Raw genomic sequence first — 25,578 nt, forward strand, 5'->3', positions numbered from 1 at the left:
GAATTTAGATTTTGTGAATTTTGTAAAACCATCATAGAAGACGAATTTCATTTTGTTTTAATTTGTCCTATTTCAAAGAAATTGAGAATTAAATATATTAGAAGTTATTACTGGAAAAAACCATCCGCATTCAAACTAGTTCAATTATTGAATGTACAAAACTTTTCTGAACTTTGTAATTTCGGTAAATTTTTGCATTTAGCTTTTAAGTTAAGAAATGAAAAGATGTGATTAATTCTTCTTTTTTCCTATCTCTATATTTGTATTTTTATAATTATTATGTGTCAAAAAATTTATTATATTTCATGTATAGATGCGCCATACTAAGTAAATTCATTATATAAACTAGGCTCTGTTTCTTAAAGTACTAGTATAGAAGAGCCATACAAATCAATCTGTTTTTTTTTTTTTCAAAATTACACTGTATACGTGTGATAATACGTATGTATTAAGTAAATAAAGAATAATAATAATGATGATTGGCAGTATTCTAGAGGTTAAAAATTGCCAAAAATGAAATTAAAAAAATGAGAGGGATAAGAAAAAAATGACACCATCAAGACAGAATTGATAATTGTGTTAAGAAAAACTCAATTTAGATAAAAAATGATCACACTAAGTATATTATAAATAAATTATATGTTTTTTTTTCAAAATTTAAAATCTTTGTTATTGAATTCTTTTACAAAAGCCAACTAGTGCAAACAAAATCTAGTTGATAACAAAATTGATAATAAATAAATAAGAATTAAAATTGTAAAATTAACAAGATGTGTTAGTGAAACACTGATGCCCCGCATAGCGAAGATTGAACTTTTCTAAAATGCAATTTCAATTTATTTGGGTAAGGTAAGTAAGGTCTTTTCACAGGAAAACAGTTGTGAAATGTGAAAGCCCTAGCAGCACTTGAACTATGTTAGCTTTTAAAAGCTTTCCAATCTAAGTACAGTTTTGAACCAAAGTCCGTAAATTTTTTTTCTCTCTTAGTAAACAATCAAAAACATTTTTTTTTTGGTATCATTTTGTATCATTATATGACAACTTTACTATTTGTGGAAATAAGAAAAATTCAAATATAAGAAGCATATAAAAATAACTATACTGTAGATCCTAAATAACTAATACATCCTAAAAATTTAAGAAAAGTGGAGAAAATTCGGATAAGCCAATATCCATTTTAGTAAAATGTCTATCTTTGCAAAGATAAATGGAGGGTGGGGGTAAAACTGTATGTAAAAAAACTCAATTGGGATTAAAAAACAATGATTAAAGTACTAAATAAATGTTAAAAACAAAGTTCCAAGTGCAAGAAAATTTTAAATAAAATATAATGTGAGAACGAACAATATTCAAGCCTAAATGTTCATTCAAAATAAGAAGTGGGATTAAGTTCCATGGAGGAGTGATCATTTTCTGCCCACCGGTCTTACATGTATCCGCCGTGTTGTTAAAATAAGTTTTAAAAAGGTCAGTCAGCAAATGACATGATGAAAGATTGTTTTAGATTGCTGACAAGAAAATTGCAGTGACAAATGGGACTTTAAACAAGACTGTTGATATTCTTTTTTCATCAACTTTTTTATCAATAGTTTGCATCGTTTTAGACATTGTCCACAAGTAGAACATGCTTTTACATATCGTTTCAATTAAGAGACATAAACCCCATATATACAGGTGATAAGGGTATTTTGTTATAAAATTAAGGGAAGATGACCTTTCAGAAGATGAAGTCGTCAGTTTATCGTGTTGTTAGCTTACCATTTATGTCTTTTCAAGTAAAATATCAAAACATGTTAGTTAGATTCTCTGGTATCTTTTTTCTTTATCACAATCACTTGTGTATATCGAATCGTTAACGAATGAAAGTAACTACATGTTGTTAAACTGATAATTAGTCGTTGATATCTTAATGTCGAGTTGAAGATCACAGTAAGGGTTTTCTTCCTCACATGATAAATATTTTTAATAAATTCTACTTGATATGAATTAAAACAAAAGGTCGGCTGATAACGGAATGCAATTAGCACCATTGAGTTTTCCAGCAGGTTGTTCGAAAACCTGGTTTCCAAAAATACATAAATAATGTCAATCAGATACTCAAGCATTTTTTATGACAACTTCAGAGTACTTGTACGCACAATAAGAAAGATTTGTATCAAATCAAAGTTGAGTTGCCAATCACCGATGACATGGTCGGTAAATTTTACGAGTTCCATTTTCATTGATGAAAAAAAATAGCTGTCAATGATGTCAAAAAGCCTGGACTATAATTTATCGTGTAGGGAATGATTGTTCAAAGTGTTGAAAAAAAAAAAAGTATCCACATCTTATTTTGCACCACTACTCAAACATATTGTTTGAGTACAGTACTCCTGAAGGTATTTTTTTGATTAATTCTTTCGGATTGTACACACAAATACTCTGATGTTGATATTTTAACTATGATGCTTTAGTTTCCAATATCAATGTAGTGTTTTGAGGAAACATGGAAATAACAAACAATTTTCAAGATCAAAAGTCCATAATACAATACAAAAAGGGAACAGGGCAAACATGGAGCTTCAAACCGGTTGCCATGGAGGAGTGAGCATCCCCTGCCGACCGGTCTTATCCGCCGTGTGCTCCTTGTCATGTTCGGAAAATAACGGGAAAATCCGTCGTCAATTCAGTGTGTAAATAATGGACTAACAACTTATGAAAAACGTCAGTCAGCATTTGACGCAATGATAATTTGTATTTGCTGACAATGTCATTGGAGATAAACTCTCATTAAACTTTGAATAAATACATAAATATGTGTTCGGCATAGGGTGACATTACACTGCAGGGATTTCTTGTCACCTTAGGGCAAATATGCTGGCATGTCACCCTCAAAGTCATGTGATATATGTATAATGTTATTTTTTCTTTTATTCCATTATAGTGCGTTAATTTTTGTGGAGATGATATTTTATCTTAGTGTCCAGTTATTTCTGCTATTCTGTGTCAGTGCACAGATTTCAAACAGAAACAGATGGTACTTTCCTCCGGTAAGTGCACTAGTTTATTGTTTTAATAAGAATTTGTTTTTTTTGTTTTTAAAATTCTGAATATCAAATTAACCTAAAGCATTCAAATTTTGAAAACACCTTATTTGTTATTTGTTAATGACTCTAATTTCTAAACAAATTCTTTAGTTGGGGATATGGGATTTCCCAAATGGACAACGTTGTGAATTTGGAATATGTCAGCCAGATCACAGTAAGTAACTTTCAATTTTATATTTTATCATATGGAATAACATTCGTTAAATTCACTTACAAAGCAAAAGGAAAGAAGGATATGAAATGTGCAACCACTTTCCCGATCCGAATCGAAAACATTTTATTTTTCTTCATAGTTATTTCAATTGTTTTTAACTGGATGTGGATATTATTTCAATAAATGAAAATTATGACCGTTTAAATGATGAATTTTAATACTTTAAGACTTTAGCATGAGATATGCTCGTGTTTGTCTTTATCAATTTTTTTTCTTAAATAAACAAAAAGGGAAACGCAATGAACACAATCACTTAACCTTCATTAATTATATGATAACATAGTTAATTTAGTTCTTGAGTTGTATTAAAAAGATGGTGAATTGGAAAAGGTTTTGAATCTGAAATGATTCATCAAGTAAATATTTTGTGTTCACATATCAAGCTACTGAAAAAAAAATGTTCAAGTAAACTTTTCAGTAGCGTGCGTTTATAAAAGTCAAATTAAAGACCAGACGATCAGATCAATCGACTGGAACTGGTAACTCAGGGAGGGAATTCATTGGACTTAGTTTAAACGCATATCAGGTTCTGAAATGATTTTAAAAAAATCATAAATTGGTTATACATATATTATAATCAATTACAAACATCTATTTTTGTAAGCTAGCTAGTAACATGTATTAGTTATTATTTTGAATCATTATTAATTAGAAAATGATCTTTCAAAAATGTTTATTTGTTATGGCGTTCATGTTGTATTTTAGCCTCTTTTGATTTTGCCTATGCATAAATTGCAAATATTATAATTATATGTATTATTTCTTTTTCTAGTAGTATCCAATTACCATTCTTTTTTTTCTTCCAGATCAGGATTTTTGTACTTTGGTAAGGCGTTGTGTAAAATCTATGATTTACATGGTTAAGTCTATTTACTTTGGCGCTTTCTTTGGAGATTTTTGTGCCAACTTTTGACATTGTCTTTTAATTTTGAGGTCACATTATAATGTTATGTTGCTTTTGTTAATCTCAAATATTCAAAATCCACTGAAGAGCAAAGAGGCAAAAGCGCTGTGGATTGAATTAAGTACCATGCATCTTATTGCAGCCCGGAGGACCGGGCTGCTCTATACATATAAGTTTAAGTGTGGGTGTATGGGGATTGGGGTAGGAGTAGTTATTCAGAATTAAAGGTTTTCGAACCATTGAAAAGATTGTTAATCAGAATGTTCTTTTCCTTTATAAATTACGAGATACATAATATATTTACTACCATAAAGTGAATCTTTAAATATATAAGTTTTTCATATTTAAAATATAAAGTTGCTTATCATATACTGTCGAAAAAAACGACAGGTCCCCTTTTTTAGAACGTGTATCGAATTTTACTTCTCGCATAAAAACGTACTCTGCACAGTTCGTGTTTTATATTCTAAAATTGAAAATTAAATACATTTTTAATATAGGTGATGCATGTGTCTAACATCAATTTACATTTTATGCAGCCAACATCTACTCGAAGAATTGAAGTTTAAAATGGTGTCGTTTTTGTTTGATATAAAAATTTATCCGACTTTAAGTTTTCAAAATATTCATGACTATCATCTCCATCAATTAGACGCATGCCTTTTCACACATATCGAAGCAGTTTAATGATCAAGACTCATTTCCATCGTTTACTTTATATATTTCCCGGGCGACAATTGATGGTCACATCAATGTTTTCTTGTTATTTTCTATTATACATATGTAAAACGGGATGTAAAACGGGAAGTAATACGGGGTAAAATATTCTGTCAAGTAAACAATATCTCTCATAGCGCTTTGACTGAGTCAGTGATATACAGGGGATGCTTACCCCGACACCTCAGCACCTGATATCATATCTTTCCAGGGCCCATGATTTAGATCCTGATGATAAATTGTTTGCAGATTTTTGTTAAAATCCATTACTTTTAGTTATATTTACCATTGTTCAGACACAGTGTAGATATGTTAATGTAGAAGGCTTAAATATGCCTTGCCTTTTGTCCATTCACTTTTGTAATTAAAGTTATTTATGAATTAAATTAATGCAATCTTACACTCCAGTAGCATGCGTCCCTGTCGAGTTTACAATTATTTCAAAAGTTTTCAATAAAACAGATCGTATTTTTTAAATAGAAACAATTGCATTAATGTTTTTCAATACCATCAAAGTTGAGACTTGAACTTATAAAAGGCAGTATTAAACTGCTAAATAGGCGTGTGATGGTAATTCCATACATATATTTCTGCACCTGAATATTTTCAATATGTTATTTTAATGTTGAATAAATGCTTCTAAGTGTCATAAACTTACTTTTATCAAAGTAAGAAATGAAATTCACAGTTCGTGCTTAAAGACATGATTTCAATAATTTTAACAATTTAAGTTTAAGTTAAATAATATTGAGTTAACATATTTTTAGGATGTTCAATGTCCAGAAAATTACTGGTGTGACAAAGGAAGATGCGTACCAGGTAATGTATACTGCGAATATAGAGAGGGTAAACTGATCATGATTCGAACACGATCGAGAGTAGGACGCCAGTCTTCAGTAACTTTTGTTTTATTTTTTTTACGAATAGTCGCCCGCGTGACGCATTGATTAGAGCGTCTGCTCTAGAGCGCAAGGTTAGGAGTTGATCCTTACGTCGTGGGTTCAAATCCCACGGTGGGACGTTGAGAGCTGTCCTTCGGATTAGACCGAGGTCCCTTTCGTAAAAGGTACTAGTACGAAAAGATCCATCACTGCTCAATGGCGATATATATATATATCATGAAATTATAGTTTTCTTAGCTAACACTGGTAATTTCATCTAATTTCAAAGTGTTGTAAATCAAGAACATCTTATTCCTGTACCTCACTAAGCAAATTCTCTAAACATAAAAGTTTCGTCCCTAGTACGTTGGTCAAGAATACGGAATCATGGTTTAGTTTATTTTTCTGTCCAGTATAATACTTGCCATAGATTTGGCATCTAAATTAATTAAATACGAGATTATAATTGATGCTAGTATTTGTTTTTACTGAAGAGTATTAGTATAATGTAATTTAATTTAAAAGTTCATAATTTCAATTCTAAATTAAGTTCAACTTGCCTTTCCCGACCTTAAAATTGGCAATTCCAACTTTAAAGTTGGCTTAAAAAATTGGAAAAGCCAATTTAAAGTTGGAATTTCCAACTTCTGAGTTGGAATTACCAGTTTTAAAGATTGAAAAGCCAAGACTTAAGAGTGATCCCTTAGTACCGCTCTATAGTTTATCGTATATGGATATACAAGTATATGCTTGAAATTATTTCTAGTGTCATTTTCTCATAATACATTTATTACCAACAAAGTGCAAAAATTGAAATCAAACTATTATTTAATTTATGTTGAAGCAAAAATTAAATTTCTATTTTCATCCATTTCAATTTTTGCTTCAACATAAATAGTATATAATACATGTATCATACAAAACCATTCAAAGATAAACGAGGCTGACATGGCAAGTGCTAATGTTTACATATTACATATTTGTTTTGATCCTTGTTTTCTGAGGTATGTTCACATGTTAATAACAAGAGTAGTGAATTGTCCCAGAAAATATAGATAAATAAGAAACCGCAATTTAAGGTAGCTATTAGAAATGAGCGCCATTGAAGATGTTTAGTAGATTACCGAAGCTGACTTTCGTCATCTTGAAAACTTGTCTCATTGAATTTAGTATTGTGGTAACGTGGATTTGAATTATAACAAAAAAATGTTTCCTTCATCATTGTCCTCTGGATGGCGAATTTTTCTCAGTCCATATTCGTTTTGTATCGACCTTTTGAAAATCTGTTTACGCTAAGATAGCTAAAAAATAAACAAATGAATGTACATGTTATATTTTGACTAATCTAATTTTTTTTTCAATAAAGGTCGAAGACGATGTGGAAGGGTAAGTATAAATTATACTTAACTAGGGTCCCTACAACAGTGTTTTGGAGAATGCTTTAATGAATTTTATTTTGAACAAGATAATATATTTATCATATAAAGTGTATAGGCCTATATATATATATATATATATATATATATATATATATATATATATATATATATATATATATATATATATATATATATATATATATATATATATATATATATATATATATATATATATATATATATATATATAGTTTTTGCATTTTGATTAACAGAAAAAGTACTGTATATTTATCATTTTTTATTCACTTGACAGACAATGCCAAACTGCCAAGTTGGATATTACTGCTCTACTATTGCTGGTGTATGTTTACCTAGTACGTAATAAAATTATTATTTGATGTTTATAGCTTAATACAGATAAAGATTTATTGGAATCTATTTTCTTTTTCGAAAATAAATAATTTATTCTTTAAATGACTACAATCTTTATCATACACAATGATTATTTTGATTCACTTCCCTAGTTTTCCCTCAAATCGCCAGTACAAATTTGAGTGCCCTTTTGTCTGCATGCAAGGAATGTCAGATTGTTTTAATAAGTCTAAAATATTACAGTTGTTCAATACCTTTACAAAACGAGGATATTTAATTTATTTTCTATTTCCCCGTTTATCTTCACAAAAAACTTCATCACTTGTCTTTCTTGTGTATGATTATGATTATGTTTTTTCCCATAACAAACACCTTGAGGGTTGACCTTTTTCCAAACCACTTGACATTGATGATAACTTTTGTATTATATAACATATTTGCATTGCCCATAACTACAACTTTCAATGATTATCATCTTTGCGACTTTGTGTGGTTGGCTCGGACGTCCGAGCATTTTTTTTTTATCATTTTTTGAAAACTTTTTAACCTGATGACGTTGAAATTGAAATTCACTTACTTTTCCATAACGTTTCATGTAAAGATAGGGGACTTTCATTTTTTCACAAGGACATAATTTCTAAAAAGACAATTTTTTATGTATTTTGAGTTTTGACCCCATGAACCACAGAAGTTTCACTTTCAAAAACTTTAACCAGGCAATAATGTTTTCATTGCAAGATATCGCTTTCAAAATATAAAGCATGCTTGCTGGACGGACAGCTACACCGGGATAGTTACAATATAGTAATAATTTGCCATAAATAATTACCCCTAACCAACACAAAAAAGGTGTGGCGCAAAATTCTCTGAATTTCTTTGTTAGAATTAAACATGATGCCTTCTTCTTTTCTTTTTATTAAAGACCCAGAACAAGAGTCTACAAATTGTGAAATCATGAGTATATTAAGTATTATTTCTGATCTGATATACTGCATACAGTGGTAATATGTTTGTAAATGTGTTATTGTCAATACTGACTAGATCTTTTTTCCAATCAGCAAGATTGTCTAATCAAAGTATTTTTATGTTATATTTAGGATTTATCATGCACGTAGTTGAATGAAAACGCAGCTACTTAGTTTGAGTTTTGAATGTTAATAATTACTTCAGGGAAACGTAGCTTTCTGGTTTTTAATTTATCGTTTAATTTATAGACTGGCTGCCCAGAAGGATATTACTGTTCTCATTTTGCTGGTATTTGTCTACCAAGTAAGTAATTTTCACTGTATAAATGTCTCAATACAGATTCAACTGTTACAGTTATCTACTTTATCATGCTAACGCGGGAAATTAAAACTTGTCAGCACCGCCATCTAGATCTGCTGTTATAGCTTCCAGTAAATAAGAAATCAGTGCTTAAATTGCACACGTTTACAACTAAATTAGTTTTTATTTAAAAAATTAGTTAAAACACTTGAAACAGCATGGTCAATGGATATGCTTTAAATAAGGATACTTGATACGTAAATTAGAACATATTGCTAGGAGAATGTTTCTATCTAGTCGTAAAAAATATTCAGTCAATCTCAAAAATGAAAATTAAATTTTGGTATTTGATTATTATTTTCAAAAGTTATAAAAAAAAAAAATCATTTTTTGTAAAAATGATTTAAAATATTCATTTTTGAATTTTTAAAAAGCTTAAATTATGGCCATAAATAAAGAATATTTAGTGCTGGGGCTTCCATATTTTACATTTGATTTTCTTGTTAAAAGAACTTAAAGTTTCTTTTTGTAAATTGATTTTTTTTAAATGTGATTTAATCGATAGTATCAACCAGAATTTTTATTACTTTCCGTAGCATGTTTTTTTATATGTACGACCATACAATTCGTGTAGCGAATTAGTAAATTAAACAAGCTAATTCAGAGAATTTGTGTCCCCTGCTTAAGGAAAAAGTAAACCATGCACAGTTCGGGGGTCGGTGGGGGGGGGGGGGGGTTCGGATCCCCTTGACTGAATTTGTAGAATTGTTAAATGTATACTGAAGTAAATAAAATATGCCAATATGGATAAAAAGGTTTGATTGATTATTCTTTATCATGTGTGTAGAAGATCCTTTTTATATGGAATATTTATCACACTGTTATGATGATTTTATGAGTTTGTATTAGCCAGAACCTCATAAATTTTTCATTTCACATGCTGAATACTATCATTTAGTAAAAAAAAAAAGTATTTCGAAAAAAAAAAATGGGTCGGCCAGGAAGCGAACCCAGGCCCTCTCACATCTGAAGCGAGAGACATACCACTAGACCACGGAGCCGCCTTAAAATAGCAAAAATTATATACACACATAAAGTCAGATACATGTATATATTCACGTTCGACATATTGTCAAAATTTTACACAATGTATGGTGTCTAATTTAACCTTTATTCAACAGTTCTAATAGATGTAACAAAAATATAAAGTCCGCCGGGAACCTGTTTTATACGTAATAACTCTCCTTCATGCCCCTGTGCTTAAGATAGCGACATGTAATACAATAAATACTAATAAAACAAACGGGTCGGGACACTTTGAAAGGGGTGGGAGAGGTCCTAGGGACTTTTGGTATAAAATTACATTGCAAAAGCTCAAAATCCTCTTGAAATATCGCCCGAAAAGAATAGCGTTATACACAAACAGAATGTATACATTTATGACCTTGAACTTTGACCTTTTGACCTCAAAATCAATAGGGGTCTTTCTTAGTCCATAGGGAGTTGCTATGCAAAATTTCATTGCAAAAGCTCAAAGTGTTCTCGAGACATCGCGCGGAAACGAAATTGTTATAACAGACAGAATTTGCGAATTTATTACCTTGACCTTTTGACCTCAAAATCAATAGGGGTCTTTCTTAGTCCATAGGGAGTTGCTATGCAAAATTTCATTGCAAAAGCTCAAAGGGTTCTCGAGATATCGTGTGGAAACGAAAGCGTTATAACAGACAGAATTTGCGAATTTATGACCTTGACCTTTGACCTTTTGACCTCAAAATCAATAGGGGTCTTCCTTATTCTATAGGGAGTTGCTATGCAAAATTTCATTTCAAAAGCTCAAAGGGTTCTCGAGATATCATGTGGAAACGAAAGCGTTACAGACAGACAGAAAGACGGACGGACGGACGGACAAACCCAAATTAATATCCCCCACTTTTCAAGCGGGGGACAAAAAAGAATGTGTGTAAAAAAATTTTTGTTATCAAAATTAAGAATTTTACCACTTTTAACCCACTACAAAACATAGCATGTGGAAACCATTAACTATGTCATCCTGCCAAACTTTCAATTACGAAAAAAACTAAGAAAATTAATTATTTGCTATTTCAATCTGTATTAGAACATTAAAACGCACTATTAAATTCTAATTTTTCGTTAGTTAAATACGATATAGCAAGGTATAAACATAGTTTAAACATTGCTGTGACGTCATGAGTTTGTTCTTGCAGTCTAAAAATTTACCTGTAGCAGTCCGATAATAATATTTACCAGTCCGATAATATATAATCGAACAGCAGTGATAACAAAATCGGACGGCATTTAAAAATCAAAAAGAAGATTGAAATGAAAGTTAAATATATCCAGAAACACCCCAAAAATGTTAAGAAAATTTTCAGGGATAAGAAACGCAAGAAAATTAAGTTGCTACAAAAAAAACAAAAAAAAAAAAAAAAAAAAAAAAAAAACAACCCCCCCCCCCCAAAAAAAAAAAAAAAAAACAACAAAACAAACAAACAAACAAATCCGTGAAAAAAATCGAGTTCTAACATTCCTCATAATTAATACTTTCCACTTTTTAAAATATTTTTGATAAAGCACTTTGAATAAGTGATTTTAAATCCATTTCTGAGAAAGAATCTGAAAACCTACTATTTTTATTATGTTTTGTTATGTTCTAATTCGTTTCACTCAAACGAACATAAATTATTTACAATCAAAACAAGAACACTTGTCTACATAGGAAATGGAAGCGCTTGCTTGCCAATATTTATTAGACGTATACATTTACAAAAACAAGTCTTCAATGGTACTGATTCTCTACCTTCCTTCTACAATATATGAAAAATATAATTAATCACGCATAACAGTACAAAATGCATTTTAACACAATGCTTTTATATGTCCTCACTTCACTGACTAAAAACGTAATATAATGCATGTATGAACACAATTATGCTTCCCTCGCCGCCCAGGAAAAACCATAGATAAAAAACAACATCGATTTATGTTGAAAAAACTATGGAAACCTGTAAGTCCGCAGCAATTGCGAGGTAAACAAAATGAATGGCAGACTCATTCTCACAAACTTACGTACGTATCATATATTATAATGTACAATTAATCGACTAGTTTAAGTAAAACCTATGCAAAAAGAATGTAAGTTAGAACTATCTGTAAACACATTTCGACTATATGTAGCTAACATGTTCCCTTACACAACAATCTTACATTTATATCAAATTTTACATAAAATTATCTAGAGCGACTAAGCAAATTGTTTCCCATCTTTGACAATTAATCTGTTGTGTACAAAACTTTTAATTTTCTTGAAATGAAAACAATTTCTTTATTAAAAATACTAGTAAAAGGTTGAGGTAAGTAAGAGGGTGGGTGGGTGGGTGTGAATGTAGCAAAGCAAAGCCTTCGAATGAGTTAAAATCGTGATTAAAGTGAATACCTGTTCACCCGTTCTACAGGTATCGACCTTTAAATACTGACCAATAGCTACTGTCGCTATTATTAGCACACAATAAACAAAAGCACGTGTTCCTAGTACATATGATAAATTAATTTCTACGATGGCCGCAATTTAAAACCTGAGAATTTCCTTTATATAAACTAAAACTTCAAGATAAAAATCCGCACTTTTATGAGGGTTGTCTGGTAAAATCGTGGACAAAGCATTTTTCTCCAAAAATAATGGACGTAATAAGCTGAAATTTTCAGTGAATGTTTATTTATCATATTCTCGGCTCCTGGGTAAAAAGCAGATGAACTACCTACAATGTATATGGTTATGATGTTTAAGGGTTCTTCTTCTAGAATTGCGAGTTTCCAGGCCCCTGGGTCAGTGGTACTATAGAGAGGGGAAGGGGGGCTCTGCTTATATACTGAAAATGAATTGTTTGAAATCTGCTCCTTGGGCGCATTAATAAAAGATTTTTGATAAGCAAGTATGTCTTTTCAAAAATTGTGCTATGTGTGGACCTAGGCTCAGGGGTTCATGTGTTGTAGTGACACTTCTGATTATCGCTGAATCATTTAATTTCTATAAAACACTTGATTCTGATTGGATAAAAAAATTCTTTTGATAACTGCATCAATAAAATCTAGAGTTCGCTTGCACTAAGCGGCCGAACTACTTCGACAGCCGTTACATGTATATTCCCGCTTCCAGATTACTTTTTGAAGGAATAATTAAATACTTTTACTTTAATAAATATTTTCCTGAATTTCGAAACCTGTCCGTTATGTTCCTGACTTATTTTCTACTTTCGTTTCTATTTGAGTTATCCCCCTTTGCTAAACAAATCAAATCGTCTGCATAACAACAAAACAGTTTTGGGAAGGAAGGAAAGAAATCGACATACTTTTGTTAAATGTTTGGCTTTGAGATGTCTGGAATGAACAATAGAATTCTGAAGAAACATTTTTTTTATGCTACCAAAGAGAGGAAAACCGTTAATCTGTTAAATCTTGGGAAACGAATGATCGAGAAAAACGACACTGCATGAATGAGGATCTTAAACAGTCGGCAGCAGACTCTTTCAGGTTTTACAGCATTGACTACAGGTCTACAGGTCGTGAATTGTGATACGTATTTATATGTTCGGTTTGAAATTCAGTTGAAAAGATGTGCAAATGAAATCCAAAATTTCTGTGACCTAACGTTAGAACTGTTAGGATATTCGAGTAGCTTCCCTTCACATTTATGAACTTAGATAACTTACTGGGGAAAATATACCGATTAGGATAAAACAACAGGTAATTTTTTTTGTGTTAAAGAACTGTAAATTATTTTAGAGAATGTTGGTAATGCCATGACAATGAACGTTTCTTCGTTTGAGCCATTTTGAATTTCAGCAACGTTAACGTTGTTGTGATGTATTCGTGCGCACTGTTTTTGATGCGTAAATTTAATAGAAAAGTGAAAGAAAGTTTAATTTTGTTAATTTAAAATCATAATTAAATGATAAGAAATGACTGTAATATTTTTTCCTTTGATCGATGTATCAAAGAAACATTTGGACGTAAAACTTTTTCATCAATGCGCTACGCGCATTGATGAAGTTTTCCGTCCAAATTTTTCTTTGATACATCGATCAAAGGGAAAAATATTACATTCATTTCTTAAATATTACTGATTAGTTGATATGCAATTTTTGTTCCCCTACCCTGCCTATTCGTATAAAGGAAGCTTGGGGTCAACATATTAACCACCAGATATAAATCAATTTTTTGGTATGATATCTTTAGCTGTCAACTATCATTTGACAAAGAAGAATTTCATACATATCAGTTGTAAAGTTTGATTATTTTTGTAAGTAATTAAACTAAGCAATTGCTAAGTTTAATTATAGTGACGATTAGCAATGGTGCCAGCCTCTGTGAATGCCATAGCATCTACCTTAAAACATGAACCTAATTTAATCATTTGAAAGTTGTTGCATGATTCTCAGGTGACATATAAGGCCCATGGGCCTCTTGATATAAGCTAGTTATTTGTAATTAATTTGTAACACTATTGATCTATAAATAAACTTAAAAAAAAAAAAACTTCTCATTGTAATGGTTCACATGCCAATGCCTCTTTTGATTTTTATGTATATGCAAATTGCAATAATCATTATTTTCTAACCATCCAATAAACATTTGTCGTTTCTTTCCAGGTCGGAATACTTGTTTTTCGGTAAGGCGTTCCCAGCACTTTTGTCTTTTGCTTAATATGTAATCGAATGGTACAGGTCAGGCTTTTGTAACAAATCTTATCCTCTGTCTCCATTTTGTCCACTTGTCTGTTTATTGTTTTTAAAAAATAAGATGTTCTTGTATGTGTATTCTTCAGAATATATCGCCTCATAAAACAGGTTAGGCACAGCGCTTTTTGGGGTTGAATGAATTGTTATATTTTGCCTATAAGTTTTCCAGGTCCTCTTATTAATGGTACTGAAGAATCAAAAATTAAAAAGATTGCCAAAAATTCTTTAACATTTTACAAAAATCAAGCATGTTTTAATTATAGCCAGAAGCTCAAAAAAACAGTTCACAGTGTTAGACCAATCTTGATCAGGATATTTTAGTCTTCTTTTTGAACTGTAAGCTTTCAATTGGACAAACTATATCAAAGGACTCGGTCCTTTAGTGTAGATGGATTTCAAAACGCAAAGAGTGGTACCTTTTGTAATGCCTATAAAACGAAGCCCTGGGTCCTGTTTCACCCCACTCCAAGGTCAAGGACAAAAGGTCAAGGTAATTGGTATCCAATGAAAGGTCTTGCCACATAGATTACATATGTAAAGTATGGAAGCCCTAGCCCTGAACTTTCAGAAGTTATGGCCACGGTTAAAAATTTTTGAAAGTAGGTCAAACTCCAAGGTCAAAGGGTCAAAGGTCTTGCTATCAAATGAAAGATCTTGTCACAAGAATTAAATATGTTAAGTATGAAAGCACTAGCCTTAAACCTTAAAAAATTATGGTTAGAATGGATATGGTAAAAATTTGATTGCCTTATCAAGGTATTCACGAATTTAGTGATGTACAGTATAGTCTTCTAGGTTTTTATCGAATAAGTATTTCCTGCGACTCAGGGGCCTCAGGGGCCCCTTTACTTAACTAATTTATGACTAAGACCAAAAGTTCAGTAGATTGATTGATTGATTCATTCCTCTTAAAAGGGTTAAATAATTTCAATTACATGTAAATTAAAAAGATATGAACAGAATTAAATTTTGCATCAAGTTTGTTTGTTTTTTTGTTTTTGTAGGGAGACCTACTTTGAAAATATTTATACATGGCCATAACTTCTAAACAGTTAGAACTAGGTCTTCCATACTTTACATATTATGTATTTTTGTGGCAAGACCTTTCATTGGATTCCAATGACCTAGACCTTGTTTATATTTGTGGAAAAATATAACCTCGGCCTGCTTTCATATTTTCACAATTGTATTTCAAATGGAAATACCCTGCTTTTGATAATATATATAAAATTTGCATAAAAGAAAAATTTTAATCTTTGCTATTTTGCCATACGGGAGCATCAGTGTTTCACATACACATAATTTTTTTAGGATACTGATTGTCCAGAAAATAACTGGTGTAACCGTGGAAGATGCGAACAAGGTAATTTACATGTATACGGCCAATATGGGTAAAATGGATGTGAGACAGACGCGATAGAGATTTGGGTGCAAACCTTGTTCAACATTACCTCTTGTTTTATTGTTAATATTTGCACTTTCAGCCATTTTGGCTAATTAGAAAGTTTTCAAAAGTTGTCAATAATGTTTCTCATGACGTCATGATTAAAACACTATAAAGTCACAATGTGGAATTTACTATTTCCAGCAAATTTAAAATACAATACCGGGGTATATAATTAACGCAAAGAAATAATAAAATTAGAATAATGTTTCAATACATAACATGTCATTTGCGATTGAAGTTTGAGTAAACTTTTGATTAAAAGGTCGTATATAATATTTCTTATTAGTAACAAGGGCGATTTCATTTCATGTCGGAATTTTGTAACAGAGAAAATTCTTTTTTGTTGTTGAAGGAAATCTTGCTTGGTTAATAACATCCTCAGGTTTGGTGTTCATTTTCTACTTTTAATAATGCCTATTCATCTAGAAGATTTTCAACGTTTTCAGATTTTTCTAATAATGTACCAAACTCTCTCACTGTAATAAAAATATGGTGGTTACGATGATTTTTGAGTTTCATATCAAGCTTTTGAGAATTCGTTTATTTTGAATAACATGTTTGTACAAACAAATTAACAGGAATATAATATTTTTATTAACCGAAATGCTTTTTTTTTCATTTTATTAATGAAGGTCTGAGGCCATGTGGAAGGGTAAGTACATTTTATGCTTTTAATTGGGGTTTCCATTACGATTTTTTCTAAGAACATGTATTAACGAGTTTATTTAAGTTTGATAATTAAATATATACGAGGGTCGTTCAATACGAAACGCAAGCTTCAGTATATCCTAAGAAATGTAGAATTTAATTTAATTTTTTCACACTCGAAAAGTTCTGTAAAAGAGCTTCCTAACGCATAAAATCGCAGTGAATTTTCTATTGTCCGCGCAAAAATAAAGAATTTTAAATTAAAAGCTGCACTAAGTTGAACAGTATTTTCTAGTTATCACGTGCACTGCCAAGAAGATAAAAATGAGTGCGAATGTAAAATCTATGCCTTTTATATCGGAATATTTGGAGATAACGAACAATATTCCAGCTCAAATATCATTATAATACAAATAAGGAGCAGGGAAAACCATTAAACATGGTATCTGTTGAAATGGAAGAGTAAGCTTCTCCTGCCGATCGTTCACACTCGCTGTGTACTCCTCGTCATGATCGGGAAATAATCATTTGGAGATAACGAACAGTATTCAAGATCAACATTTCATGAATAGGTACAAATTAGGAACATAGCAAGCACAGGAGCTCCAAAACATCAGAAGGATCAAGTGCCATAGAGGAATGAAATCCCCTGCTAAACGACCACACCAGCTGTGTGCTCCTTGTCATAATCGGAAATAACGGGCGCAAAATAACCTTCGTGTTGCACACCTACACTACACACCTATTAACCCTAAAAAGGTTTTAGCTCAAAATAATAATAATAATAATAATAAGAAACAGGTAAAAACTAATATGTTCCCAAACTCAACCAGCTAAACAACGTTTTCCCAGAAGAACAAAATGTATTTAAATTTTTTGCACGCGTCGTCAATTCAGTGTAAAAATGATGGACTAAAAATACTAATAAACAATTAGTATGAAAAACTTCAGTCAGCATTTGACTCAGTGATATATTTTATTTGCTGTAAAATGTATGGACTAAAAATACTAATTAACAATTAGTTTGAAAAGCTCCTGTCAGCATTTGACTCAATGGTAAATTGTATTTGCTGTCAACATCATTATAACATCTTTAGATCTTACGAAATGATGACTTTCAGCGTGCAGAGTTCTCCATTAGCTGTTTTGCTGTGTTGGTTCTAACACAGTAAAATTTTCACCGAAACAGTAACGATTCAAATTTACGAATCAACTGAGATATATGCACTCCTTATGCTGGTTATGAAGGTATATTGCAGCATAAGTAAAGAAAGTTTACGGTAGAAAAAATAAGTAATAACGTTTGTTATAGACCTTGTTGTTATTATTATAAACAAATTTCCTTCAAAGGAAGTCCAAATACCGGTTCCCAGTATAATATATCTAAAACTGACAATGCTGTTGCAAATAAGCATAAGTAAATAAATAAAATTTTGAAAAAAAAAGTTTGTAGAGCTTTTCTTACCCCGCTAGATCTCAATATTTTTTTTCTTAACCGCATAAAAACAAAAGAAAGGAAGAATGGTACAGAATCATATATGCCTTGGGTAGTGATATTCATCAATGTCTTCGGGTCATCCCTACGGATGGGAATGTTAAGGCTTTCTGTTCAAGGGTACAAAGACCTAAGACATGTGTGAAAGGTCACAGGGAATACTTTAAGGGATTGAACTTAATTCGAATAATAATACCTTTTTTTCCTTACTTTTAGATATTACATTATTTATTGAATTACCCTCGTCGTTGGAGTTTCTGCATTTTAATAAAGAAAATACTTCATATTTATATATGTCGTGTGTTGGTTTTACATTTTTTTTTCTCTGGGGAAACATAGTTTAATTAATCATTTTTTTCATTTCATGTTGATACAGGGAAGGCCAAACTGCCCATCAGGATATTATTGTAATCATTTTGCTGGTGTATGTGAACGAAGTACGTAATTATACATTATTTGAAGTTTATGTCTGAATACAGATAGAAATGTTATTAGTGTCTGATTTTTTTTAAAATTTGATATCACTTATATACTTTTAATCATTTTTAATTGATTCATATTCACTGATTATTTTGCTTCACATCCATTCCTAGTTGATCCTCCATTTGACTGTAAAACTTTAACTGTTAAATAGTTCCCATGACCTGTGCATGTAAAAGCATATGATATTATGTTCCCTATTTTAAGGAAACGAAGACATCAAATGAAATCTTTTTTATCTCTTCGTCTATTTCGATACAAAAGACCTTTTACCTAGTTCATAACTATTGGGTTACATGACATAGGTCTATCACTTTAAACATGTACATTACTTGGGAGAAGTTCTGTATAATATTTTTATCTCTGTGACAATGAGCTTGAAGATTTACCTTTTACAAAACTAATCAAGAAAATTAAATGACTTTATTTTTTTATTTGTATTAGACCATTATAACGTGTTATTACATTCTAGTTTGTCGTTAGTTAAATTCCACAATAAGTAACTATTTCCAAAATTACTAAACAAAAATATCAATAAATAAGTCATTCGTCGACATTGGAAAATTAGTTAACATATTTATTTTGAGTTTTGACCTTATGAGCTACAAAATTCACTTTCAAAGACTTCAACTAGGCAATAATGTTTTCATTGAGATATATCGCTTTCAAAATGGAAAGCATGTTTGCTGGATAGACAGCCACACCAGGGCGAAGAAGATAGAAACACTATAGTGACAAAATGCCATAAATAATTAACCTTAACCAACAAAAAAAGGTGGGGAGCACAATATCATTGCTAGAATTAAACAATGTAGTCTTCTTTTCTTTTTATTAAAGACCCAGAACAAGAGTCTACAAATTGTGAAATCGTGAGTATAAGTATTATTTCTTATCTGATATACTGCATGAAGAGGTAAAATGTTAGTATACTGTTTGCATATGTGTTATTGTCAATACTAACTAGATCCTTTTTCCTTAAATTGTTTGTCAGCAAGAATGTCTAATCAAAGTATTTTCAGGTAATAAAGGATTTTTCATGTGCGCAGTTGAATTAAAACGCAGCAACTTAGTTTAAATTTTGTATGTTGATAATTACTGCAGGGAAACGTAGCTTTCTGGTTTTTAATTTATCGTTTAATTTATAGACTGGCTGCCCAGAAGGATATTACTGTTCTCATTTTGCTGGTATTTGTCTACCAAGTAAGTAATTATTCCTTTTAATTCCTTTTTCACTGAATAAATGTCTCAATACAGATTCAATTGTTAACGATATCTGCTTTATACTGCTAACGCGCGGAGTTAAAACTTGTCGGCACCTCCATCTGCTATTATAGCTTCAAGGAAATATCAAATCAGTGATTTAATTTCACACATATAATCAATTAAATTAGTCTTTTAATTAAAAAATGAGTTAAAACTCTTAATATCGACACTGCATGGTCAATTGACATGCTTAAATAAGAATACATGATAACTTAGAAAATATATCTAAGAGAATGTTTCTAGTCGGAAAAAATATATTAATCAATCTCAAAAAATGAATATAAGTTTTGGCATTTTGATTATTATTTTCAAATGTTCTCAAAAAGTGATCAAAATCACAAGGCTTAATTTAATCTTTAGACATTTATTTTTAAGTTTTTGAAAAGCTTAAATTATGGGCATTAATAAAGGATATTTAGTGCTTGGGCTTTCATAATTTACATGTGCTTTTCTTATGAATTTTTAGGTCACCTGAGTAAACTCAGGTGACCTATTGCTATCTGTTTTTGTCCGTCGTCGTCCGTCGTGCGTCGTGTGTTAACATTTAAACATTTTCAGCTTCTTCTCTGAAACCACTAAACCAATTTCAACCAATTTTGGCATATAGCATCTGGGGGTGAAGGGAACGAAAATTGTGAATTTAATGGCCCCAGGGTCAGGGTTTCTGGTGTTATGATGGGGCTATATAGATTATATAGTGAAATTGCATTATTTTTTTGAAAATCTTCTTCTCTGCTTCTTGTTATTAAATAAACTAAGTACATAGTTATGATGAGCAGGAATGTCTCTACAAAATTGTGAATTGTATGGCCCCAGGTTTAGCGGTTCTAGTGCTAGGGCAGGGCTATATAGATTATATAGTGAAAATGCATTATTTTTTTTGAAAATCTCTTCTCTGCTTCTGGGTATTAAATAAACTAACTATGTGCATAGTTATGATGAGCAAGAGTGCCTCTACGAAAATTGTGAATTTTATGGTCCCAGGGTCAGGGGTTCTAGTGCTAGGGCGGGGCTATATAGATTATATAGTGAAAATGCATTATTTCATTGAAAATCTTCTTCTCTGCTCCTGGGTATTAAATAAACTAAGTAAGTACATAGTTATGATGAGCAAGAGTGCCTCTACCAAAATTATGAATTTTATGGCCCCAGGGTCAGGGTTTCTGGTGTTAGGGTGGGGCTATATAGATTATATAGTGAAAATGCATTATTTCTTTGAAAATCTTCTTCTCTGCTTCTGGGTATTAAATAAACAAACTAAGTGCATAGTTATGATGAGCAGGAGTGGCTCTACCAAAATTGTGAATTTTATGGCCCCAGGATCAGGGGTTCTGGTGTTAGGGCGGGCTCTATTGATTATATAGTGAAAAAAAACAGTTCTTTGAAAATCTTCCTCTCTGCTCCTGGGTATTAAATAAACTAAATTAGTATATGGTTATAATGAGCAAGAGTGCCTCAACCTAATTTGTAAATTTCATGGCCCCTAGCTGTGTCAGGGGTTTACCCATTTTGCGTAAGTGGAGTCTTTTGATTCTATAGTGAAAATACTTTGATTCTTAAAAAATCTTTTCATTTGCACCTGGGTATTATGCCAATGATCTAAGTATATATATCTATGATGAAAAAAGGTGCTTCTATCAAATAGTGATTTCCATGCCCCCATGGGTCAGGGGTAGGTGGGGGTGTTACATGTGCATAGTCTGAAAATAGATTAATGCTTTGAAATCTGCTCTTGAGTATTAATCAACAATTTATGATGAAATAAAATTTATGATAAAATTTCGAAAATTTTGAAATAAGTGGCCTCAGGGTCAGTGGTTCCTTTGGGGTGGGGTGCACAACTGGTTATAAGTTGGAAGAGCATTTTTTCTTTGTTACTCTGATCTACCTCTGGGTATTAAGTAAGTAGAGTAAGTAAGCTAAGTATATAATTATGGTAAGCAATGGTGCCTCTTTCAAAATTGTTAATTTCATGGCCTCTGGTTTAAAACATGAACCAAATTCAATTGTGCGATAGTTGTTACATGATATCAGGTGACCTATAAGGCCCGTGGGCCTCTTGTTTTTTTGTAATTTTTTTTAACATGGTGATTTAATCGATAGTATCAACTAGAAGTGTTACTGCTTTCCAGAGCATTTTTTTTTTTAAAATATACCATTTATGAAGTGAATTAGTGATTAAAAAATTGTATGCATTTGTTTACAAAATGAATACAATTTATCAACCTTTAACACAACTACAAAAACATATTATGCAGAAAACATTAACTATGTCATTATGCAAAACATTCAATTACGACAAAAACCCAAGAAAATTAAATGCTATTTCAATCTGTATAACAAAATTAAAACGTATTATTAAAGGCAAGGTTTTCGTTAGTTAAATCTCACATAGCAAGGTACATGTTTAAACATAGATTGATGGAATTATCGAATTGCTTTGGCGTGAAATATGTTTTTACATTCACTAGAATTTAGGAAAACTTCCGACATTGAAAATACGACGTTGTGTATATCTACACTGTTGAGATATTATGGGCTTGAATGAATTTAACTATTGCCGAATTAACTAATAATTATTTTTAAATTAATAATTCATCAACATTGGAAAGTTAATTAATTAAGAACATTTTCAACATTTATTTGCATTGTGCACCTTAGTTTTGCAAAGTATTTATTATTCAAACGTCAATACAATTTTTTTGGGGGGGAAAATGATCTCCCTCAGCCTTTATGTACGTGAAATGTACGCGCATATCTTTAGAATGTAATTAGAAATAAAAGAGATGTATTCTTTTTTCCATACGAAGACCCAGTGGAAGATCAAAGATTTTGTGAAACAGTTAGTATAAATAATTTTTCCTTTTGATAATTGTTTCTTTCTTCAATTTGAAAGTTTTCATTTTGTATATACGTTTTTTATTTTGAATTTAATAGTATATCTTTGAAGTATTAAACAATTAAGCACAAAATAATAAATATTTTTATTACTTAATATTTATAGACCTTTGACTGTCCTCGAGGATACAGCTGTGTGAGTGGAATTTGTAGAAATCGTAAGTAATCATACTTTATCATTGATTAAAGTCACTTCGCTCCACAAACACACATGCAATGTGTATTTGGGTGTTTTTATACCCGTTTCCCAGATATTTAATACAGAATCAAAATTAGAAGTTAATTTAGCAAAACTTCGCATGTCATTTGTTCCGTTTATTTTAAGCCTTTCTGATTCTGAAAAATAGCAACATCTATTTTTGTAAGGTAATTAGTAATTAATTTGAAACAATATAGTTAAAAAAGGATCTTTTTTAAAAAAAAAATCACTGTAAAGGTTCACATGCCAATGTCTCTTTTGATTTTCGCTCATGTACGAATTGCAATTATCATTATTTTCCAACCATCCAATAAACATTCGTCGTTTCTTTCCAGGTCGGAATACTTGTTTTTCGGTAAGGCGTTCCCAGCACTTTTGTCTTTAGCTAATGTATTCCTATGGCAGAGGCCAGGCTTTTGTAACAAATCTTTCCCTCTGTCTCAGTAATGTTCGAAGTTCAGCGTGTGTAAGGTACTGTCGTTTGGTGAAGGTTGGTCTTTCTTCGCTCTTGACTATGCTCTCACTATCAGGTGTTAAACCAGACTTTAAAATCGAAAAGAACGGTCCCTCGTGTTAAAGCTATACAATGAAGTCCTTGGGCCCGTTCTACAAAAAAAAAACTGAGTCGCAGTTAATACTCGACTGCTCAAATATCATAACTGCCGAACAAATTGGGTTCAATTCCAAATAAAGTAATACATGAAATAAATAATACACAGACAAAATTTAATAACTTGTGTGTTGGATGGATTCAACCATTTGACATGGCACGTTTATTTAAAAGAAACCGTTTTAAAGTTTTTCCATCTATACTGTGCATCACAAAATTACATCAATTTTGCGAGATGTTTCCTGTATCTGCGAAACTAATATTTTTAACATTATTTATAGTAATTGTGAATGTTCCTGAATACCTGGATAAGCAAAGTTCACAGAAATGTAATGCCTTTGTTAACCTATTTTATCAGGTGATCTTATTTTATTTTTCCAATGCAAGTGTGTTTCAATGCCAGTGGAGATACAGGTTGCTATCGAAATCGATGAACATCGTTTTTACGGTGTGACTGAGTGTCTGATATACAGGGAATACTTACTCCCCACAGTTAACTGATCCCGTCTCTTTCCAGGGTCCCTGATTTAGATCATGATGGAATATTTGAATAGTTCGGAGATTTCTTTCAATTCAACAGTGTTTGTTATCTTTAACTTATTCAGGAATAAAGTAACGTAATGGAAAGGGTTTAAATTAAAAAATGCCTGCTGGCTATTTACCTTTGTAATTTTTACTACTTGAGTAGAATGCTTCCGTGCCAAGTTCACAGTGAACTGAAAAAGTTGTAATCAAAACAGCTCGCATTTTCATATGGAAACAAATACCATGTACACTCTCAATACCAAAAATATAAAGACTTGTATAAGTAAACTATAACTTATTACACAGATAGTAACTATTTGCTAAATAGGCTTGTAAAAGTAGTTTGTTATATGTATTTTTGTATGTCAGTTGTCCGAGCAGAAAGCCTCTTTAAAGTTTAAAATTAAATTGAGTTATCTTATTTTTTTAGGATACTGATTGTCCAGAAAATAACTGGTGTAACCGTGGAAGATGCCAACCAGGTAATATACAAATGCATGTATACGGCCAATGAAATATATAAATTGAATGTGAGGTGGGCGCGATATTTGAGTGCCAACCCTTTTTCAACATTAACTCTTGTTTTATTGTTACTCTTTGGGCTTACAACCATGTTGGCTGATTAGAAAGTTTTGAAAAGTAGTCATTAACGTTTCTCATGACGTCATGATTAAAACATTATGAAGCCACAATGCGTATTTAACCTTTTCCAGTGAATTTAAAATACAGTGTATAATTAACGCACAGGAATAATAAAAGTAGAAAACGTTTCAATGTATAACCATTCATTTGCGATTGAATTTTGACTAAACTTTTGATTAAAAAGTCCTATAAAGCATTTCTCATTGAAATAAAAGAGAAAATTCGTTTCTATTGTTGGAGGACATCTTTCTTGGTTAATATCCTTCTCAAGTTTAGTGTTATTCATCTACTTTTTTATATTGCCTTTTTATCTAGAAGATTTTTCATGTTTTCTGATTTTGATAAAATTGTACAAAACTCTCTCAGTGTATTAAAAAAAATAGAAATATGGCGGTTACGAGGGATTCGAGTTTTTGCACCTTGGATGTTCCCTAACTCGTTTTCATCCCGAATCTGTTTAATTTGAATTACATGTTTTTCAAACAAATTGAAATACCTGTAATATTTTGAATGCTTTTAATCTTTTTTTTTATCTCTTTTATGAAGGTCTGAGACCATGTGGAAGGGTAAGTATCTATTAAGCTTTTATTTGGGTTTCCCTAACAATTTAAAAAAAAACCCCATGTTTTAACGATTTAAAAAAAAATTAAATTACGAGAAACGCAATATTCAGTATATCCTAGTAAATATAGAATAATTTAATTTTATTTTTTCACATTTGAAAAGTTCTGTTAAAGAGATTCCTAACACATACATGTAAAACCGCATGTATTTTTTGTTTCTCGAAAAGAAA

At 31.2% G+C, this 25,578-nt stretch overlaps 1 protein-coding gene across 1 annotated transcript; it reads left to right on the top strand.

The window, feature by feature from the left end:
* The first annotated feature begins 2,925 nt into the window (after positions 1–2,925).
* On the top strand, positions 2,926–25,444 carry LOC134268008 (low-density lipoprotein receptor-related protein-like). The gene is made up of 19 exons (XM_062750215.1): positions 2,926–3,029; positions 3,177–3,240; positions 4,107–4,126; positions 5,689–5,740; positions 7,169–7,188; positions 7,495–7,555; positions 8,476–8,507; positions 8,768–8,822; positions 14,489–14,508; positions 15,890–15,941; positions 16,658–16,677; positions 18,545–18,605; positions 19,486–19,517; positions 19,794–19,848; positions 22,722–22,753; positions 22,916–22,967; positions 23,344–23,363; positions 24,574–24,625; positions 25,332–25,444. Exons 1-19 carry the CDS (start codon positions 2,943–2,945, stop codon positions 25,364–25,366), a joined length of 822 nt encoding a protein of 273 aa, XP_062606199.1. The 5' UTR covers positions 2,926–2,942; the 3' UTR covers positions 25,367–25,444.
* The last annotated feature ends 134 nt before the right edge of the window (positions 25,445–25,578 follow it).

Source organism: Saccostrea cucullata, unplaced genomic scaffold (genome assembly GCF_032062105.1).
Source record: "Saccostrea cucullata isolate Sc308-1 unplaced genomic scaffold, CSIRO_AGI_Scuc_v1 ctg9592, whole genome shotgun sequence".
Lineage (NCBI taxonomy): Eukaryota > Metazoa > Mollusca > Bivalvia > Ostreida > Ostreidae > Saccostrea > Saccostrea cuccullata.